This window comes from Porites lutea, chromosome 4 (genome assembly GCF_958299795.1).
Source record: "Porites lutea chromosome 4, jaPorLute2.1, whole genome shotgun sequence".
NCBI lineage: Eukaryota > Metazoa > Cnidaria > Anthozoa > Scleractinia > Poritidae > Porites > Porites lutea.
In genome coordinates, this window is record NC_133204.1 from 32,977,320 (window position 1) to 32,994,671 (window position 17,352).

Below are 17,352 nucleotides of genomic sequence, written 5' to 3' on the forward strand. Positions count from 1 at the left end.
AACGATAGAGAACCCCCAAAGCACAAGCTCAGCCAAAACGCTAAAAATCTTCAATGTTTACTCCAGTTTGGACTTATAGAAGAGAATCTCACAGTTTTTCAACTACCATGAAATTACGAACACCGGTAGTTAGTTAATCAATTGTGGCCCTGAAAAAATTTGAAGGGAAATAAACTACGAATTTTTAAGAAAATGCCTTTTTCGTGAGAAGGACTCTTAAACGCTGACAAACGTCAACAAATAGCGAAAACTCTAATTTCTATATGTTTGCATTGCTCGAAATCGCACGCATTTACAAAGGCCCTAAAGCTTTTTACTGACTTGCAAGGACCATCTTTTATAACGATCCCCAAAATAAAGGGATAAATCTCATAGTTAATTAGATATAATCGTGTAAAGTTTGCTTATCATTTTCACATAACTGTTATGACCTAAATTTGCAAACCGCTGAATTTCTCGAATTGGGTCTTTGCGATTTAGGTGAAACTCTGTTCAACGCAAGGCACTAATGCGCACTATAAGTAGCCGAGAGATTTTCACGAAAAAATGCCGGCAACAGCAGAATTTCGACTCAGACCCGAAAGAGGCGTGGCACTATAACCACGTGACATTTACTCCGATCGCCAAAACTTTTATGCTATATTGTAGATTGATCTATATGTTATCCAGTCTATAAGTAAAGGTGGGGATACCAGAGAGCTTCAAAGTAGGATAGTACCTCCACAAAATAACTGCATGGGTCGAGTCACCTTAATTTTTAGTGGACAAAAACTTTGCACCAGCATAATTTAAGGAATATTGCATTCTATTTTACATTTTCAAGGGCTAAAGATGTAATTAGTCATCTGTAGTATAACACCAAAGAAAATTCCTTATGGGAGTCTGAGAAAATTTTCACGTGTAAGACGTCGTTTTGTGAAATTTGACATTTATTTTCTCGGGCTCCAATAAGAAATTTTCTTTGGTGTTATTACAGATGACTAATTTACATCCTTAGCCCTTGAACTGAATGTAAAAACAAGTGCGGTATGCTTTAAATTATTCTGGTACAAAGGTTTTGTCCACTGAAAATTAAAATTACTCAATTTCCTGACGGATTCTGTCTTTAAACTGAATTTGCTTTTTAAGCTTTCAAATCTGGATTCAAATTTCGCACTAACCCCGGGTTATATTAACCCAGCTTTGAACAATTCAACCCAGGATCTTGGATTCCACAGGAGCCTGCGTAGCAGGCGCCGATTCTTTATTCATTTATTTTCACAGGCCGTTGTCTTGTGTAAACATCTTGGATAGTAAAGCAGCTTATCATTGGGGCCCGTCTAAAACTTTCGGGAAAACTCTAAGGGTCGCCGAAGAGAAAAGTTATTTTTCATTTAGTATTGTTGCTGGTGAGTGTCATTTGTGAAGTTATTACTGTTTCTTTCATTTATTGACTGCGTGAATTGGCGATTTATTTTAGCCTTTTAATTCTTTCAAGGAAAAGTACTCTTCGCCTCGTCCTCAGGGCACATGGAGCATTTGCTTTATTTGCTCCCTACACTGTACTACATGGGATTTTGTATAATGATTAATTTTTGCAGTTTTCTGACAAAAAATAACAAAAGCAAGAAGTCGGGGGGGGAATGAGTATGGGCACTCTTGCTTTTAATAAAAATATATATTGAGAGAGAGAGAGAGAGGATATTACACGGTGGCGCGAAGATATGAATTCTATTTTCGAGTGGCAAAACAATATTATACGAAAGAGCGCAGCGAGTGAGTAAAATATTGTTTTATTGTTTAGAGGGAAATTACCAAAATTACGTCATCGATAAACTCACGTGTGAGATTATGGAAAATGAACCACTCAGGTCCCGGATGTAGTTTTTATGAATTTTACGGGTGGTATATTTTCCAGTAAAACACTCGTGTCTATATAATAAATATATATATATATATATATATATATATATAAAATAAGTTGTTGAAAAAAAAAAACTGCAGAGATGCTGTATCCGATGGAACAAATCGATCGATTAATTCAAGTCGGAAAAAATTAATGACTTCAAGGGAAAATTTCAAATGAACTGACTTCGTCGACGATATGTAAAAGGAGCAGAATGATTATTAACATATATGTTGATATTTCTGACTCAAACCGAACAACCTATCGGTACTACTGCTTTTATTTTTAAACCAACTAAATTGTGACTACGCACCATTAAAAAGATAGACACCAGGGGGTGTTACGATGTTAACGGAAAGTTAAGTTCTCCTGATAGTCGAGTCACGTTCAAGGAAAAAACTTAATTGTTTAAAATTCCTTTTAAGTGAATTTCTGAAGTAGGCAAGATAGAGAGGTTTGTTTTTCGCATGATAGCCAGGTTTACGGGGCAAGTGCACGTGCCGTGTGATATTACTGACGATAGATAAGGTGGCTCAGTGTGACATAGTTTCTCTTGTTTGTATAGTCATTGGTCATAAAAAAAGAACAGATAATTGTAGAGGTAAGTTATGATTCATCCCGAGAAAACTTTCAGGTCATTATTGATTCTAGACGATTTTACTTGTGGGAAAAATGCGCTTTTAATTTGTAAACGCAAATTCCCTGCCATATTACATGAAAAGACTACTGAAATCAAGAATTTAAAGGTATTCTCGTTTTTCGTTTGATGTGAAACGGGCGAACTGGAATAAAATGAGATTATGACCAGCACTTATAAGTTTTAGGTTTTTACGAGAGTTTTAAACTCTAACAGTCAAAAGCTCGGAATGAATATACCGGTATAGCAAATCAAACAAGAGAAGGCAGCTGACTAGGCTTATATATAAAGTAGATCAGTCAATATTCAAGGGTTATGCCAAAAAAGAAGCTCCTTTTAAGGCTTAAACGGGTCTAAATTGTTTTAAGAAACGAGCTTTAAGGGCCTGTTTACATGGAGTGGGGGACCCCGGTCTAGTGAGGTTGGTTTCTTTTGTTTTCACGCTCTGGCGGACACAAAACAAAAGAAATCTACCCCACTAGACCGGGGTCCCCCACTCCATGTAAACAGGGTCTAAGGCATAAAATTTTTAAAACTAAAACATAATATCGCTGTTAACGTGCGAAGATCATTCGGAACAAGAGAAAAACTTTAGCGCGTGTAAATCACATGAACCAGCAGAATTTCAAATGTGCGAAAATAAATTGTGAGCAGAAGAGATAGTAAGCGATTAAAGATTAAAGTTTATTTGAATTGTTTTTAGGTTACTTATTTTTTAACATTCAACCAGAACAACAACGGAGCTTTTGCTTAAGTGTTCTTTGTTAACAAATTCATAGATCTTGGACAGAGATGCACCTGCACTGAGCAAACGGCTTCCTGTGCCGGCAATCGTGACAACCTCTTGAATATGTTGAATATTCCATGGAATAATTTGAATTCCCATCACGTAATATTGACATTCTTGATGATGATGGCAAGTTATTTGAGTATTTAATATGGGAAATGTAAACTATTTTAACCTGTTGCCTTCATTTCTTTCTTGTCGTGAGCGGATAACATTAGAAACAAGAGAAAATTTTCTCTTGTCTGAATTCGAGGCGATTAAGTGTGGATAACGTTCAAGGCTCATAAAATGACTGGCAGAAAAACTACATCACTATTTTCTTTATTGTTCAGCTTTGGCCAGTGCCAGCTGGTTCCAGTAGAGCGTTCTGTTGTGTTTGCTTTACTTTTCATGACTTTTGCGCGGAACTAAGTCAACTAAATAAGTATAGGAGCTAAACCAAGAAGCCAAGTATTACTTTTATTTACCGAAACACTGGTCAAAAATAATTTGCTTACGGTTGACGCAATATAAGGATTGCTTCTTTTCTGGTCCCCACATTGTTGGTAGGAATTTGCAAACTTATATTTTGACTCCAAATCATAGTAATAAAAGATCCAAAGCGGCAAATTTTTTTCCGCAGAAACCTTTTTTTAGCTTTCAAGCCAAAAAGTATCTCACTGCCGCTTAATGGACTTTAACTACAATACGCATCAATTTTCTGTCGCCAATAGATTGAATTCGTGTTTTATACCAATTATTAAAAGGGGGCTACCGGCTTCCGGAATATTTTCCTCGTCTTTTAAAAAGGATTGCTGCCTTTAAAATCTTTTAAACACTTTTCTTGTAACATTGCAGTCAGTCAAGGAGGCAGACAACCTCTCCATGGCTAACAGTACGTCAACGTCATCTTGCTTTCATCTTCCTGATCCATCTTTTGACCGGGTTTCAGAGCGTTTCCTGGTAAATCTTGTAACAGCCATCATAAATATCATTTCCTCCCCTTTTGCCGTCATCTTGAACCTTTTGATTTCCATTGCCATCTTTAACAACACTCTACTTCGAACACCATCAAATCTCTTGATAGGCTGCTTGGCTCTGTCTGATATTTTAGTTGGTCTCACAGTTCAACCGGGTTACGTCACCTACAGACTTATGGAAAATCAGCATCGAACAGTTCCGTGCTTCGTTCGAGTTATGTACTCTAATGCCTTCTACATTTGTTGCGGAGTGTCTTTTATGACTCTTGCAGCTGTAAGCTACGAGCGATTTGTGGCAGTCCGTCTTTATGTAAGATACAACAATGTCTTCTCGTCGAAACGAGCCGTTAAATATATCTTGGCCATCTGGATGTTTAATGTCTCAGTAACAAGTCTGCAATGGCTGGGAATAAACCATGTCTCCAGAGCAACGCACTTGCTTGTGTGGTTTCTCTCTCTTTTGCTGTCAGGAGCTGCAAACGTAGGAGTGGTGCTCGTTTGGCGTCGACACCGACGCCAATTTCAATCCCATATCGGGCATATTACCAATTTTCAGTGGCGACAGAGACAAAAAAAGCTTACAAAAACTGTTTCTTTCATCGTGGGATTCTATTTGTTATTCAACATACCCGTTTTATTTGTTACAATTTATCACCAGATTTTGAAGCAGGACATTAAGACTTATAACCACTATAGTTGGGCGGAAACTATAGCTTTCCTCAATTCCTGCACGAACCCATCAATCTGCTTATGGAAGAACCGGCAAATTCGTCAAAAAATATTGCTTTACTTCCGAAAACAGACTTCTTCGTCTACTAAACGAGATGGTGTCACACTCCGTGCTTCAAAAGAGACTGTTCCACAAGGCCGAAGACAGCTGTCTGCGGTGGTAAACACCAGTTCACTGTAAAAATGCCATGGTGAATGAGAAGGAAATTAACACTTTATTGGTTAATGGTTAGGACGTAAACGCCCCGTCCCCTCCAGGACGGGATGCCAGTTTTTTTCCAGTAATAGGTATCGCTTTGCAGTGCCGTAGCAAGGTTAGATTTATTAGGGAGGGGGGGGGGGGGCAATCACGAGCACTGAAGGCGCGAGCTGCTAGGGGGATCCGGGGGCATGCACCCTCGGAAGATTTTGAAATATAGGGTATCTGAAATAGCATTTTAAGGCTTCCGAGAGCATTAATTTCCCATTTAAGAAGTGTACTTTGTTTAATACCCGCCTAATTTTTGTTTGTTGAAGCCATAAATAAATAATTTTCAAGCTTTATCGAACTGAAATGAACACATGGAACCGAAGACCAGCGTGAAGAGCGTGGCCACTGACCAAATTAAACGTGCCAGTGTCAAAATTATTGGGAGGGCCCAGGGCCACCAGGCCCCTTCCCATGCTGCGGCACTGTTTTGGGGTTGTTCATAAAGAAATTTATAATATTAATATTGCCAAACGCCGTCATAGTGTGTTTGTGTAAGGCCTCGTTTCCATAATTTACATCGGTCTCTGTATTCTGCAAAAATATGCGATTTTCTTTCTATTTATAAGCAATATCTTAAATTTAACATTTACAATACCTACACTAAACAAGGAAAGGTATAAATAGGCAACCTCTGTGATAAAAATAGTCTTAGCCACAACTGACTTGCCAAGCTGAGAACTGCCGCACCTAGATGACAATTTGACGAGGATGATGAAAAATTCACTCAATAAAATAAATCTTAAGGCTATAAATAAAAAATGTTTCATTTAAATAGTAGCGACCTAACATGAAACAATCTGATCTGTGCAGTCTCTTTCCTGATCTTAATAAATATACGACAGCCTCATTAATAAAGTCTGAAATTTAAGTATATTCCCTTTAAACATCGATGGGCATGTCGCTGATGAGCCTACCTCCAAGAGTGGGAATCACTCAAGGTTAAAATAAAGACTCCAGTTTTCTATTTTTACAATTGCTTTTTCCCGGCAAGTTTCTCCACTAACCAATCAAAGAACAAGATTGGTTCCTGCGATAGCCAGGTGTTTGTTTTTCTGATTAACCGCTCAAAGAAATAAAGTCAGGAGGTGAGCCAATAATACGACAAGAATTTGTCAGACCAAAAAGAGAACGAGCAAAAACCAATCGAAAACGCTCTCCACACAGGCTCATAAAATCCTATTGACACTTTTTCTCGAAAGCCAAACTTACAGTCGGCGACAAAAGTGTAAAGATACTTTCAACGTGAACGGGGTACAAGTTTGATACTATAACAGGCAGATCCCCTCCTTTACCCCCAAGTGGGAAGTGGCTTGCCTATTTAGTTGCTACCTATAAGCCCACTGAGCTGTACAACATCGAACTAGTAAGGGAAGGGGGGGGGGGGGGGGGGAGGAGGACCTAAATGTTCAGTTTTGGTCTTGGCGTTTCTCAAAAAATGCGATAGGATAAATGATCAAAAAAATTCTTTGCAGATAAAGTACCTCAAAGAATTTTGACACCGAGTAGAGCTTATTTTAGACTTTCACTGCACTTTCCAACACTTTTAACCAGAGTTGTACCAGTTAAGTCTCAATCTGTAACGCCCTTGATGAAAACGCAGAACTATCTCTCTCCATCTCTTTCATCTTCGCCGCCAACAGCTTGGTCGCTAGTCTTTGATGGGCAAGAGCCTCGCTATTGTCAGTGAGCTGCAAATAACAAAGAAAAGCAGCATTGACATATAATATGTAAATGTGGAGGGTGACGATATAGTACAGTTTTTGATTCGCTTCGCTACAATATTAATAAATTTAAGTTCAACAGAAGCCGACAGCAGAAATACAGGGTTCTCTAGAAAACTTAAATAAGGAGGAGAACAGCAACAGATTAGATTGGAAGCAGTCACGCGTTTGAGTGGGTGTGGAAAGGGGAGCACGCACCTCTTCCTTTGGAGGAGTCTTAGGGGCTCCTGGGAAAAATCTCAATTTTGGGGGTTAGTAACCAAGGAAATAATCATATTCATAGTCATGAGAAGTGTGCATTGTGCCTTTATCTCCTCACATTAGCGTTATTTCCAATCATATGTTTGTTTTAAGCTAATGAAGTGTTGAGAAACAAATTCAACAGATCCTATATCCTCTTAAAAAGATTGCTTAGCCGCTGCCGTGACCATTGGACAGCAATTGTCGCCTGAGCTTTCGAGGAACCATGGAACAACGAAGACAAAGACTGGACTATTATTCAACCGAAAATCCTCCATGAGCTGTGAATTTGTAAAATTTTCTTTTTATAAACGCTTACCATTCCAAGGAGCTTTGCGACGATGTCGTCTTTGTGGGCTTTAATCTGTTGGACCAACTCTTCTTCTTCGTTTTTTAACCCATTTTCACCCGTTGCTATATCTTTTCTTCTTCCGGGGAAACTGATCTTCTTTTTCCATCTTGACTTTTCTAGTAGTTCGTAAATGAGTGAGGAGTTCTTCGCTAACTGCTGCTCAAATGCCACCCGATATGCATCGGCAGTTAGGAGAGCTTCTTCTTCACGCCTATGAACTACCTCAAGCTACAAAACAAGGGAGAATTTTGACTGCATCTCCTTTGAAGATAAGTAAAATGCCAGTTTGAAAAAAACAAAAACAAGAAGAAGAAAGGAAAAGAGCGAAGCCGGCATGCAGTCACCTTAAATGAAGAAACCTATGACAAAAAGGATTTTTCCCGAGTTTCCCCAAGCCTCTGCTTCAAAGCGAGGCTCCCAAGCCTCTGCTTCAAAGCGAGGCTGAGTTCATAGCCATTGATGTGAAAATGATTCTTCAATCTCATGCTAATAAAACTCATTTTCACAAGAAAGGTTTCGCAGTCAGCTTCGTTTTGAAAGTGAGGGTGTTTGGAACTCGGAAATGGCCTATTAGAACATAAGATTAGCTTCACTTTTGCTGTTTGCATGGACCAATAATATCATAAACTTACTTGAAAAATTTTGGCATTTGTACAAGGTGAAAGTTTACTTAACAATTCTAAAAAAAGCCAAAAGGGCGGGATACACAATCTGTCTCCGTACCTCGTGTTTTAGTTTTGCAACATCCCGCTTGGCATCTACTGCTGCTCTTGCGCATGCGCACGGCTCTTGATTCTTCCCTCTGCATTGGCAGGCGCCAAGAGTTGCTAACTACGAAAAAATAACAGAACAAAGCTGATATAAACACGCAGTAAAGAGTGCCACTGGTATGAAATATTAAGGACCATTTTACGCTAATGTCCCACTGACACCCATTCACGATAAATGGTGTTAAGATAAAAGCCTTCGGGTAACTGAAAATGGCTTAGAGCGCGGGTTTTGTTAAACACTGGCTAAAGTCCGTTCAAATAACTGGCTAGCCTGTTCCAGGCTTTCAGATAGTAGAGTGCGGCGGTCAGTGGAGAGCGAGTTAAATTGTACACTATCTGAACGCCTGGGACAGGCTAATAACTGGCCCGTAAAGTTTTTCTGGCTTTACGAGCGTAAACAAATCCACATGGCTTGAAAAAAACTTGTATTCCAGCTTGTCCTGTGGGCAAGCAGCTCTTACATTTTGCTTGCCTGGGGCCAAATCTTGTTCATCTTCGTTAATGATTTTATTAGGAACCTACTTGTAGCCGGACCCTCCCCCGGACAAAGGAAAAATGGAGAGTTTTCCTTTGTCGGAGGGAGGGTGCGGCAACACGTAGGCTATTTTATTAGACGATGACTTGCCTGGAGCCTTGCCCATTGGGTAAGTAAGCTTTAAAAGTTACTTTCCCAGCAAGAAAATCTACTTGTCCCAGACTACCGGACGAGACTTTTTTCGAGCGCTGAATTCAGAGAAAGAATGTGTATGTTCAACTTCTGCGTTAACGCGCTACCTTTCATACAATGTTCCTATTTTATTTACGCACCTCAAGCCACTTTAAGTTTGCGTCCTTGCGATAAAAAGACACGCTACAGTGGAAATCCACGTTTAGAAGCTGCTTACTGATTTTTGTCGACTATAGAGTAGATATACTATAGTCAATCTCATAGTTACCTCAATAATAAGGTCTCCTGTTGATAAAACCTCTTCCCTTTCAGGGGTGGCTAGGTCATACTTGATTCTCTCTCGAACTTCCAAGGCAGCCGCCAGCTCATCTCGCTCCCGCATTAGCGCTGAAGATAGCGAAAACAAATAAATGAGACCCCGTACAAACGAATACGGATTACCTTTGAAACCTGTAAATTTGCTTTTTTTTTTTACACAAATCGACCTTCCGTCTACATGAAACCAGTAAATCCGCTAACCGAATCAACGCCGAAGGACTGGAGGTTCCGTTATGACCTATGGACCAGACAATTCAAAACTTAAAAAAAGACACAAAATGATCTAAATGATAAAAATTAACGCATACTAATTAACAGGTACTACATTTTGACAGTGGACAAACAGTGCGCAAATTAATAGTAAAGTAAACGGATAATTTATTGACCGATCAGTGCACGCGTTTCACTTTTGTTATCCCCCGTATGTTATTACACTTTAGGCGAGATTTAGTCAGGACAATAACTGTGAATATTGGAATCAATAATTAACACTTACCCATTTTCTCCATGGAAACTTTTCTCAACTCATCAGATCTTGCCTGCAGTGCAACCATAAGTGTGGCATTTTCTGTTGCCACTCTGTCAAACCTCTCAGCCCATGTCTTCTCACTGTCCATCAAATAGCTCTGCTTCAGTTCCAGCTCCCATTGAAGAAAATTCACCTCCTAAATAATACTACTACATGAGAAATTTCTGCAATTTGATTGGCTCAAAGCAGTGGTATTTCAGCTTAATTTGAAATACCTACATGTGAAAATTACAAACCTTTTGCGGGTAGTAGTATAAACAAATAATAGCATAATTACATATAACAATTTTGAAATATCACTCGTGGTATTTATGCCAAATATCACTACAAATCATGCTATTACCTATACCAATTTATTTCATGATAACTTTTAGGGGGAATATACAGCTATTTCAATAAACGTTGTCAGTGCGCAAGAATCACTATAAGTTATAGTAAAAAGCTTTATAACCCTATTCACTGGATAAATCACTATCCAATGGACAGGTATTAGGATAAACCAACAATAATATTGCACTACACAGTGGATAGAGATTTATAAGGTGGATAGCATTACCGTAATTCCTTGAATAATAGCCGGGGGCAATTATTCGAGGGAAGGCAACTATTCGAGGGAGGTGATTACTTCAGTTGTGCCCTGAATACCTTTATTTTATTTTCCATTAAATAAAAAAATAATCACGTCAAATAAACTGAACATTGGCATTTAAAGTCTTCCAAATTTGGTTCCTTGATTAATTTTCAATGTCAATGTCCTCTGTGTCAGACCTTGAATCGTCACTGTTCAGTTTTGCTGGATCAGACTCCTTTTTAGCTTCATCCTCCAAGTTTACCGCTATGGGTGTCCCTTGCAGGTAACCTAGAGGGGTGGTGGTGGTAGTGGTAGTGGTGGGGGGGGGGGGGGTGATTATTCGAGGGAGGCAATTATTTTTAACATTTCCGTCAAAGTGAAGGGGGGGGGGGGGGCAAGGAAATACGGTACCCACCTTTTGACCAACTGATGCCAGATGTTAGCAGTTACAAATGAAGTTAGTTTTTTAAGCAACTGTCAAAGAGGGCAGGAGGCCAGGGATTTCTCTTTGGCAACTAATAGAATGATCCTCCACTACTTTCATAGGAAACAAGAGGAAAATAGATCTGAAAATACAGCCTAGCAGTTCAATTACCTGCCTCTCCACCTCCCCACCCACTAATAGCATGTGTACCGGTACCCTGAAACTTGAAATCTTTGTGACTGTCCTGGATGTTCATGGATCTATTGTACAAGGACACTGGTGAATAGCACATAATGTAGACATTAGAAGGTACAGTCAACTGTCTCTAAGGGCGCTTTCCATTTATCAGAACTGACCAGCCAGACCATTCTCGTCGCAATGATAATTTCCCTTTTGATAAAAACTCTCCAGCCAGATCAGTCAAATCCTGAATAGTTTGTAAGAAGGAGATGGTTTTTTGGCAAAAAAAAACTAACTGGTTGAGCAATGGTCTGGCCGGCCAGTTCTGACAAACGGAAAGAGCCCTAAGATGGACACCTTTGGGACTGGCCCTGACTGTCCGTGTCTTAGAGAGGTGTCTGTTTTAATAGGGAGAATTGACTGTACAATGTGTATCACTGAATTACTGTCACCTTTAATGACCTTCCTGTAAACTGACCTGCTCAAGTTTCTTACTGGCTTCTAAAGCCTTTCTAGAACAATGATTTTGACGTGCTTCCTCCAATCGAGATAATCTCTGGATGATTTTTACGGCACCATACTTGCTTTGAAGTTGCTGCTGACAAGCTTCCAAATCCAAGGTCAAATTCTCAATCTCCTAAATTTTGAAAGAAAAGAACTTTGCGTTATTAGCATTGCAGAGGAACGTGGCTGGGTTTCTGAAGCCCAGTAAATAAGTTGATTATTTCGTAAAGTTTACAATGCTTCAAGCTGCAACCATTTTGGTAACCATGGTGAGTTAAAAAATATTGGTGACTAAACTTGCAGTGAAGTCTCCAATTTGGGGACATGATCGGCAGTCATGAGCAAAGGTGTAAAAAGTTTTTTTTATCAGCTAGTATTAGTGTTAATGGTCTTTCCAAAGTTATATTGAGATAAATATTTGGAAGAAATATTATTTACAGCTTCGTATTCAAGACAATTTTCCTCTTTTCACCCCTTTAGTGTGAAGCCTTGATATGCTGTGGAGCGTCCAAATTTGATTGTGATGTTGGCATGAAAATTGGGCAGCCATTGTGATGGGACTAGCAGAAACTGGGTCAGATGACAACAAATATGGAGGGATCTCAGGGCTGCAAATATCAGTAGGTCATGGGACATTTGCCAAACAAAATTTGCCAGTGTCCGACAAAATCCAACCTGTGTTCGGACAATATGTCCGGAGAATGTTTTTATCATAAATCATTTTAAGGTAAGGAAGAATAAAAATCTACCTAAATATAAAGTAAATTAAGTATATAAAGTTCAAACTTTTTCTGGTGATGTCCAACCAAAATTAAGTTTTGTCCGACCAAGATGGTGCCTTAGGAAGACGTATGTCCTTTCAAGAGAAAAAAATTATTTGCAGCCCTGGGTATCTAAATCTCAAGGTGACTGCAACTTAATTATGAGCCAATTTTAGTATTTTTCTAACCTGCTCGCGTCCCATTAGTAGTAGCCAGATAATTATCAGTCTTGGATATGTATAAGTTCAATCATTATCGCTTTCAACTGAGTTCCTGAAATTTATTTTGAAGCTTGGGTTTGGCGATAGGAGCAAATTTTCTGTTACAATGATATTTTTGCAAATTGCACAAAAATTGAGTGATTTCCACAAAACTTAAAATTCTTGAGTTTTAGACAGTGTAAAATATTTCATCCGCCAAGTTTAAGGAAATTCGTTTGACTGTGATCTGTTCTATGAGATAGGTCTGAAAAACGGCAATGAAACACAACCTTAACTTGGCCCAGTAACCATGTCACGAAACAAATGCCAATTTAAACAATTATTTTGCAGGGCAGCAATGTTCAATTATTGATAAATATGAAACATAAATTTCAGGATCGTAGCCCTAATGCTGCTTGTGTAATTCCCTGTTACACATAGAAGGAAATTTGCTTGCAAAATAATAAAACTGATTTATTTACAAAATATTCTACTTTGTGAAAATGTGCTTGAAAGATATGAAATATTCATTATTAGCCCAGCTATTTAACAGAAACAGGTCCGAATCTCAATCAGTTGTACGCTGACATCATAACCAAATTTTCTCAGATCAATAGCTTTCCCCAGTTCCCTTTAGCTTACAATATATTCCCATACAAATCCTTATAATTTGACTTTGTGATTCTGGGCTCCCAGTGTCCAGAATGGCCAGAATCACAGTAAAGGATTAAATTAAGGTCCTTTGAATCTCAAATTACCCAATGGACAACAAAACAAAGTAAACCTGTACTGGATAAGAGCTAGCTTAAAATAGAGTTCATGTAGAGTTTACGTACATGCATATTAGAAAATCTGTCATAGATTGTCCACATATCATGGAGAAGTGAAAAACTGAAAATTCAACTAACCTGTTTAGCTTTGAAAAGCTTGAGTTGAAGTGATTTGTACTCACTGTCCTCAACAAGTGATCTTTTCTCTACAATATCCAATAAACAATGAATAAAAAATCAACAGTTAAAAATAATAATTACATGAATTGTTTAGTCCTCTTCTAGCAGCATTCTACACTACAAATTCACTCAAATATTAAAGACCTTGGCGCAAGAGATAGTAATCCATTTAGAAAAGACTGATTTATTTACTACATTTGTTATGCAGTGTTCTATTCAGCCCTTTTTTCAAACTTGTGTTTTTATAATAACTTCTGCACCATAAGATGAACATGTACCACTCTGGCTTAAAGGCAGTACACAGGTTTGAAATTACTGAAGCCGGATGACACGTGCTGTGTGGAGAATATCTGCAGAACATCCCTTTATGTCTTGAACTTGCCAAGAAACAGGCAATTGGAGGCAGGAACTTAGCGTCGATCCAGGTAAGCATGTTTTAGTAGCCAGTTTTTAAACTAGGAATTATTTCAAATGAATAATAAAACAATTACTGGATTCGGCTTTAAGTGAAGCTCTCACACGCACAAAGCGTGTGCAGCAGAGAGCCATGGGTAAGAAAATTTGGTTGTCTATGCATCCAAGAATTTTTGGTTCTGACCAAATCATCCATAAGTACGTGTATATTACAGAGGGTTACAAGGGGTTAGGGTGAAACTTCGCATTTCAAGTACTCGCATGTTTTAGTAGTAAATCGCATAGCCACCCAGACTTTTAAAGAGAGAAAAAAACAACAAAAAAGCCGAGTCTTTCTTTTGACTAAATCTTAATCACTTACGTGGATAACAGAGAAAGAGCTAGAGTGAGAAAATGAGAAATGCTAGCGGCCATTTGCACCAAGGTGAAAATGAGCAGCAGGGAAAAAAAGCAAATAGGAACACATATGACATTTCTTCCATAAAACGTGTAACCTGAGGAAGTGTCTGGAAGTTTTTACGTTAAAGTCATGCAAAGAAACAACGAAGACATGTACAAAAAAGTGTGCTTCACATGAAAAGTTGTTTTTTTGCTAATAAGACCTACTGTTACCACTTAGCATTACACCATTTATTATTTTGTTTGAGTAAACTTCAAGTATATTACAAGAGCTTCGCTTTTAGCCCTGGCTAAATCTATATATTATATCATCTGAAGAATTATGGAGATCTGGGCGCTGAACTCTCTAAGTCTTCAGATCATACTCCTCCTCATCCAATATTGTTTCACAATAACTGAGCGAATTCTCACCCACTGATTGGTCAAGAGTTACGTTCAATAAGCGTACACACCATGGAAATGAGCTGATGGTGACACAATTTGTTTTTGTCATTGAAGAATGCATGAATTTCCAGGAAACTTCAATGGAAATTGACAATATAATCTGTCAATGTTATTGTAAAAAACAAATCGACAACAATTTTCCATGGACTCTATGTGTACTCTTATTGACCATAGATTCAGATGATGTCAAAATGTTTAAAACTTTGCTGTGAAACCACTCGCCTGTGGCTCTTGGTTCCACTTGAGTTTTGAACATTCATCATTATTTCTATGGTCGATCAGAGTACAGACCATGGAAAATTGTTGTTGATTTAATTAATTATTATGATGCAAAGTGACATAACAAATAACAAACAAAGTTAAAGTTGAAGGTAGGGTACAAATACTGGAAGGGCAGCACTAAAACACGGAATCCGGAATCCGGAAACAGAATACGGAATCAAATATCGATGATAGAAAATTAAAGAATTTCACAATACACAATTTAGTACAATCCAAAGAGAATTTGTCTAAGTTTTCTTGGCAGTTCCCTTAAATATATTCTTGTTATTGTGTCTTGATAAGGTTTGCCGTAGTGTGGGTTACTGCACTGCAAGGCCGATGAAAGTAATTTTACGAGTAATTTTTATTCACGAGTTCATGGGTTGAATAATACAGTTAAATATTACTTTTGTAGCTAATGGTCAAGAATAGTCGAAGTTAGCCTCAAACCACACCACGTGATTGTCCCCAAACTGAATATTCCACACATGACCGACCGGTGAGGTGACCACAGTTCCGGTGTTTTAGCAATAAGTTAAACTTTTTCGCCAAGCTGAATACTGACGGCATAATGGTGTACCGGTAATTGAGTTTACATGGACGTCCGTATTTTTGTTGAAGAGGCTTATTAAACATGGCGCATTATTTTGATGTAATCGGTTGCGGAATCAAGCAAATGCATGCACAATTCTCTCTTCTCTTTGGACTCCACAATGCCATGGTCTCTTGAGTAAGTTGTCTTGATAAATAAAACTGAACACTGTTGAAGACAACCCAGAAAAGACACTGAGAAAAACTTGACGGCAACGCCTTTCAGTTATGTAAACGACGCCTCAGACGATTCAAACGAAGTCTGTCTCCATATAACTTACCTTTTTCTTAAGGCACTAGTTTTTGTCAGTCACGTTTTTCTCCTCGCTTTGCTGTCCCATGAGAATTTGCATTCATTGCCGACAGTGGTATCAAGCGTCTTTTCACCGGAATCGACTCCTCTAGTGACACAGCAGTCTCCTCTCCTGTACTCAGCTAATTTATTCATTTGTGCCTTTTTTTTTATCTGTTTATTTATTTCATTGTCATTGCTAATATTATTTTTTTCAAATCGATCGCTTGGAACCTTCTTTCACAGATTCCGTATTCTGTTTCCGTTTCCGTTTCCGTGATTCCGTTTCCGTTTCCGGATTCCGTGTTTTAGTGCTGCCGTACTAGAATTTGTGCACTTAAAAGGTTGCTACACTGTATTTATTCCATTCTCTGGTTTCCCGCTACCTTTGCTTCACAACCAAAAATTGCTTTCCCCATTTTTTTGGCTGTTAATTCGGTGCCTACTATGTATAAAACTTTCTGTAAACAGAATGTCTCACAATACAAACAATAAATCTTAATTAAAACTAGAAAAAGTGACCACGAGGCAAGAATTCTTGACACTTAACTTACTCCAAAACCAAACAAAATGTCCAATACTTCATTCAGCTGGGCGGGACATGAATTTTGGTACCAGCTGTTTGGATGCAGTAAGTTTTCTGTCTAACCAATCAGCTCTTTAAAATTTTAGCATAATATTTTAATTGTGTCAAAAGGTAGAGAATAAATTCACGCAATATCAAAGCAATTCGCCTGATTACCGGGAAAATGAAAACAAATACAGTTGCACACCAAACGTGTAACAATTTGCGCCATGTAAAATTGTGCACACGTACAATTCAATTTGTAAATAAATTCACTTTACCTCTGACAGAGTTTACTCTTCGTAGTCCGCGAGAGTTTTCTTTCGTACCTGAAGCTTTATCATCGTTTTGTATTAGTCGACTTTCACTATTTGTCCTATTTCTCAGTCTTAACGAAAAGCTCCTCTTTGGCAAACCCCAATTGGAAATCTTCTTGGATAGCCCGCCCTTTTCTTTGAAGCATTCAACGCTCTCTTTTATGTTTCTCCACGATATTGACTTGGATAATTGATCGTCTTTTCCAGAGACTTCACTGCTCTCTGTCTGTTCTACCGTAGGTGATGATGGATTATAGAATAATTTCAACATATCTAAATCGCCGCTAATTTGACCATCGTCCGTCTTGGGAAGCCCGCCAGGTTTGCGGCCGAATCCCAACCCCAAATCAACTGAACACAGCGAAGAAGAGTCATCGGAAGAATCACATTCCTGGGCTCCCATGACTTCTTTTTCCATTGAGAACCAGTAACAGCATCTGTCCTGAGAAAAGACCGAGATCACCCGAGTTTTCTAATGTGGTTGGCAAAGTATGTATATGAAGATACTGTGTTTACTGAAATTTCAGCTTTGTAGCCAAGCTCAAGCTGAGAATCCAGGCCTGCTACCTGTTCACTAGGAGGGTGGTGACCTGTCTTTTATCGACAAGTTTCGTTGAAACAACTTACCTACCTAA

At 38.5% G+C, this 17,352-nt stretch overlaps 2 protein-coding genes across 3 annotated transcripts; one reads left to right on the forward strand and one right to left on the reverse strand.

Annotated features, from left to right (window-relative positions):
* The first annotated feature begins 1,283 nt into the window (after window positions 1-1,283).
* Window positions 1,284-5,227, forward strand: LOC140933339 (histamine H2 receptor-like). Of its 2 annotated transcripts, none has more exons than XM_073382876.1 (2): window positions 1,284-1,388; window positions 4,147-5,227. In XM_073382876.1, exon 2 carries the CDS (start codon window positions 4,174-4,176, stop codon window positions 5,176-5,178), a length of 1,005 nt encoding a protein of 334 aa, XP_073238977.1. In that variant the 5' UTR covers window positions 1,284-1,388; window positions 4,147-4,173; the 3' UTR covers window positions 5,179-5,227. The 2 variants fall into 2 exon arrangements, with proteins under 2 accessions (XP_073238977.1, XP_073238976.1); XM_073382875.1 differs by lacking the exon at window positions 1,284-1,388 and adding an exon at window positions 2,318-2,486.
* Window positions 5,228-5,863: 636 nt separating this feature from the next.
* On the reverse strand, window positions 5,864-17,191 carry LOC140933335 (coiled-coil domain-containing protein 125-like). The gene is made up of 8 exons (XM_073382872.1): window positions 16,682-17,191; window positions 13,393-13,460; window positions 11,498-11,656; window positions 9,812-9,980; window positions 9,266-9,384; window positions 8,284-8,391; window positions 7,528-7,788; window positions 5,864-6,935 (listed from the first exon to the last, which is right to left on the reverse strand). The coding sequence occupies exons 1-8, from the start codon at window positions 17,133-17,135 to the stop codon at window positions 6,810-6,812; spliced, it is 1,464 nt and encodes a 487-aa protein (XP_073238973.1). The 5' UTR covers window positions 17,136-17,191; the 3' UTR covers window positions 5,864-6,809.
* Between the last annotated feature and the right edge of the window lie 161 nt (window positions 17,192-17,352).

Bases quoted from the DNA above. Each gene is read 5' to 3' on its own strand.
- LOC140933339 (XM_073382876.1), top strand. From the start codon at position 4,174: ATGGCTAACAGTACGTCAACGTCATCTTGCTTTCATCTTCCTGATCCA.
- LOC140933335 (XM_073382872.1), bottom strand. From the start codon at position 17,135: ATGGAAAAAGAAGTCATGGGAGCCCAGGAATGTGATTCTTCCGATGAC. The intron at 9,385-9,811 runs GTAAGTGTTAAT...CGCTATCTTCAG, and splicing joins AGTTTCCATGGAGAAAATGG to CGCTAATGCGGGAGCGAGAT. The intron at 7,789-8,283 runs GTACGGAGACAG...CTTGTTTTGTAG, and splicing joins TTGCAAAACTAAAACACGAG to CTTGAGGTAGTTCATAGGCG.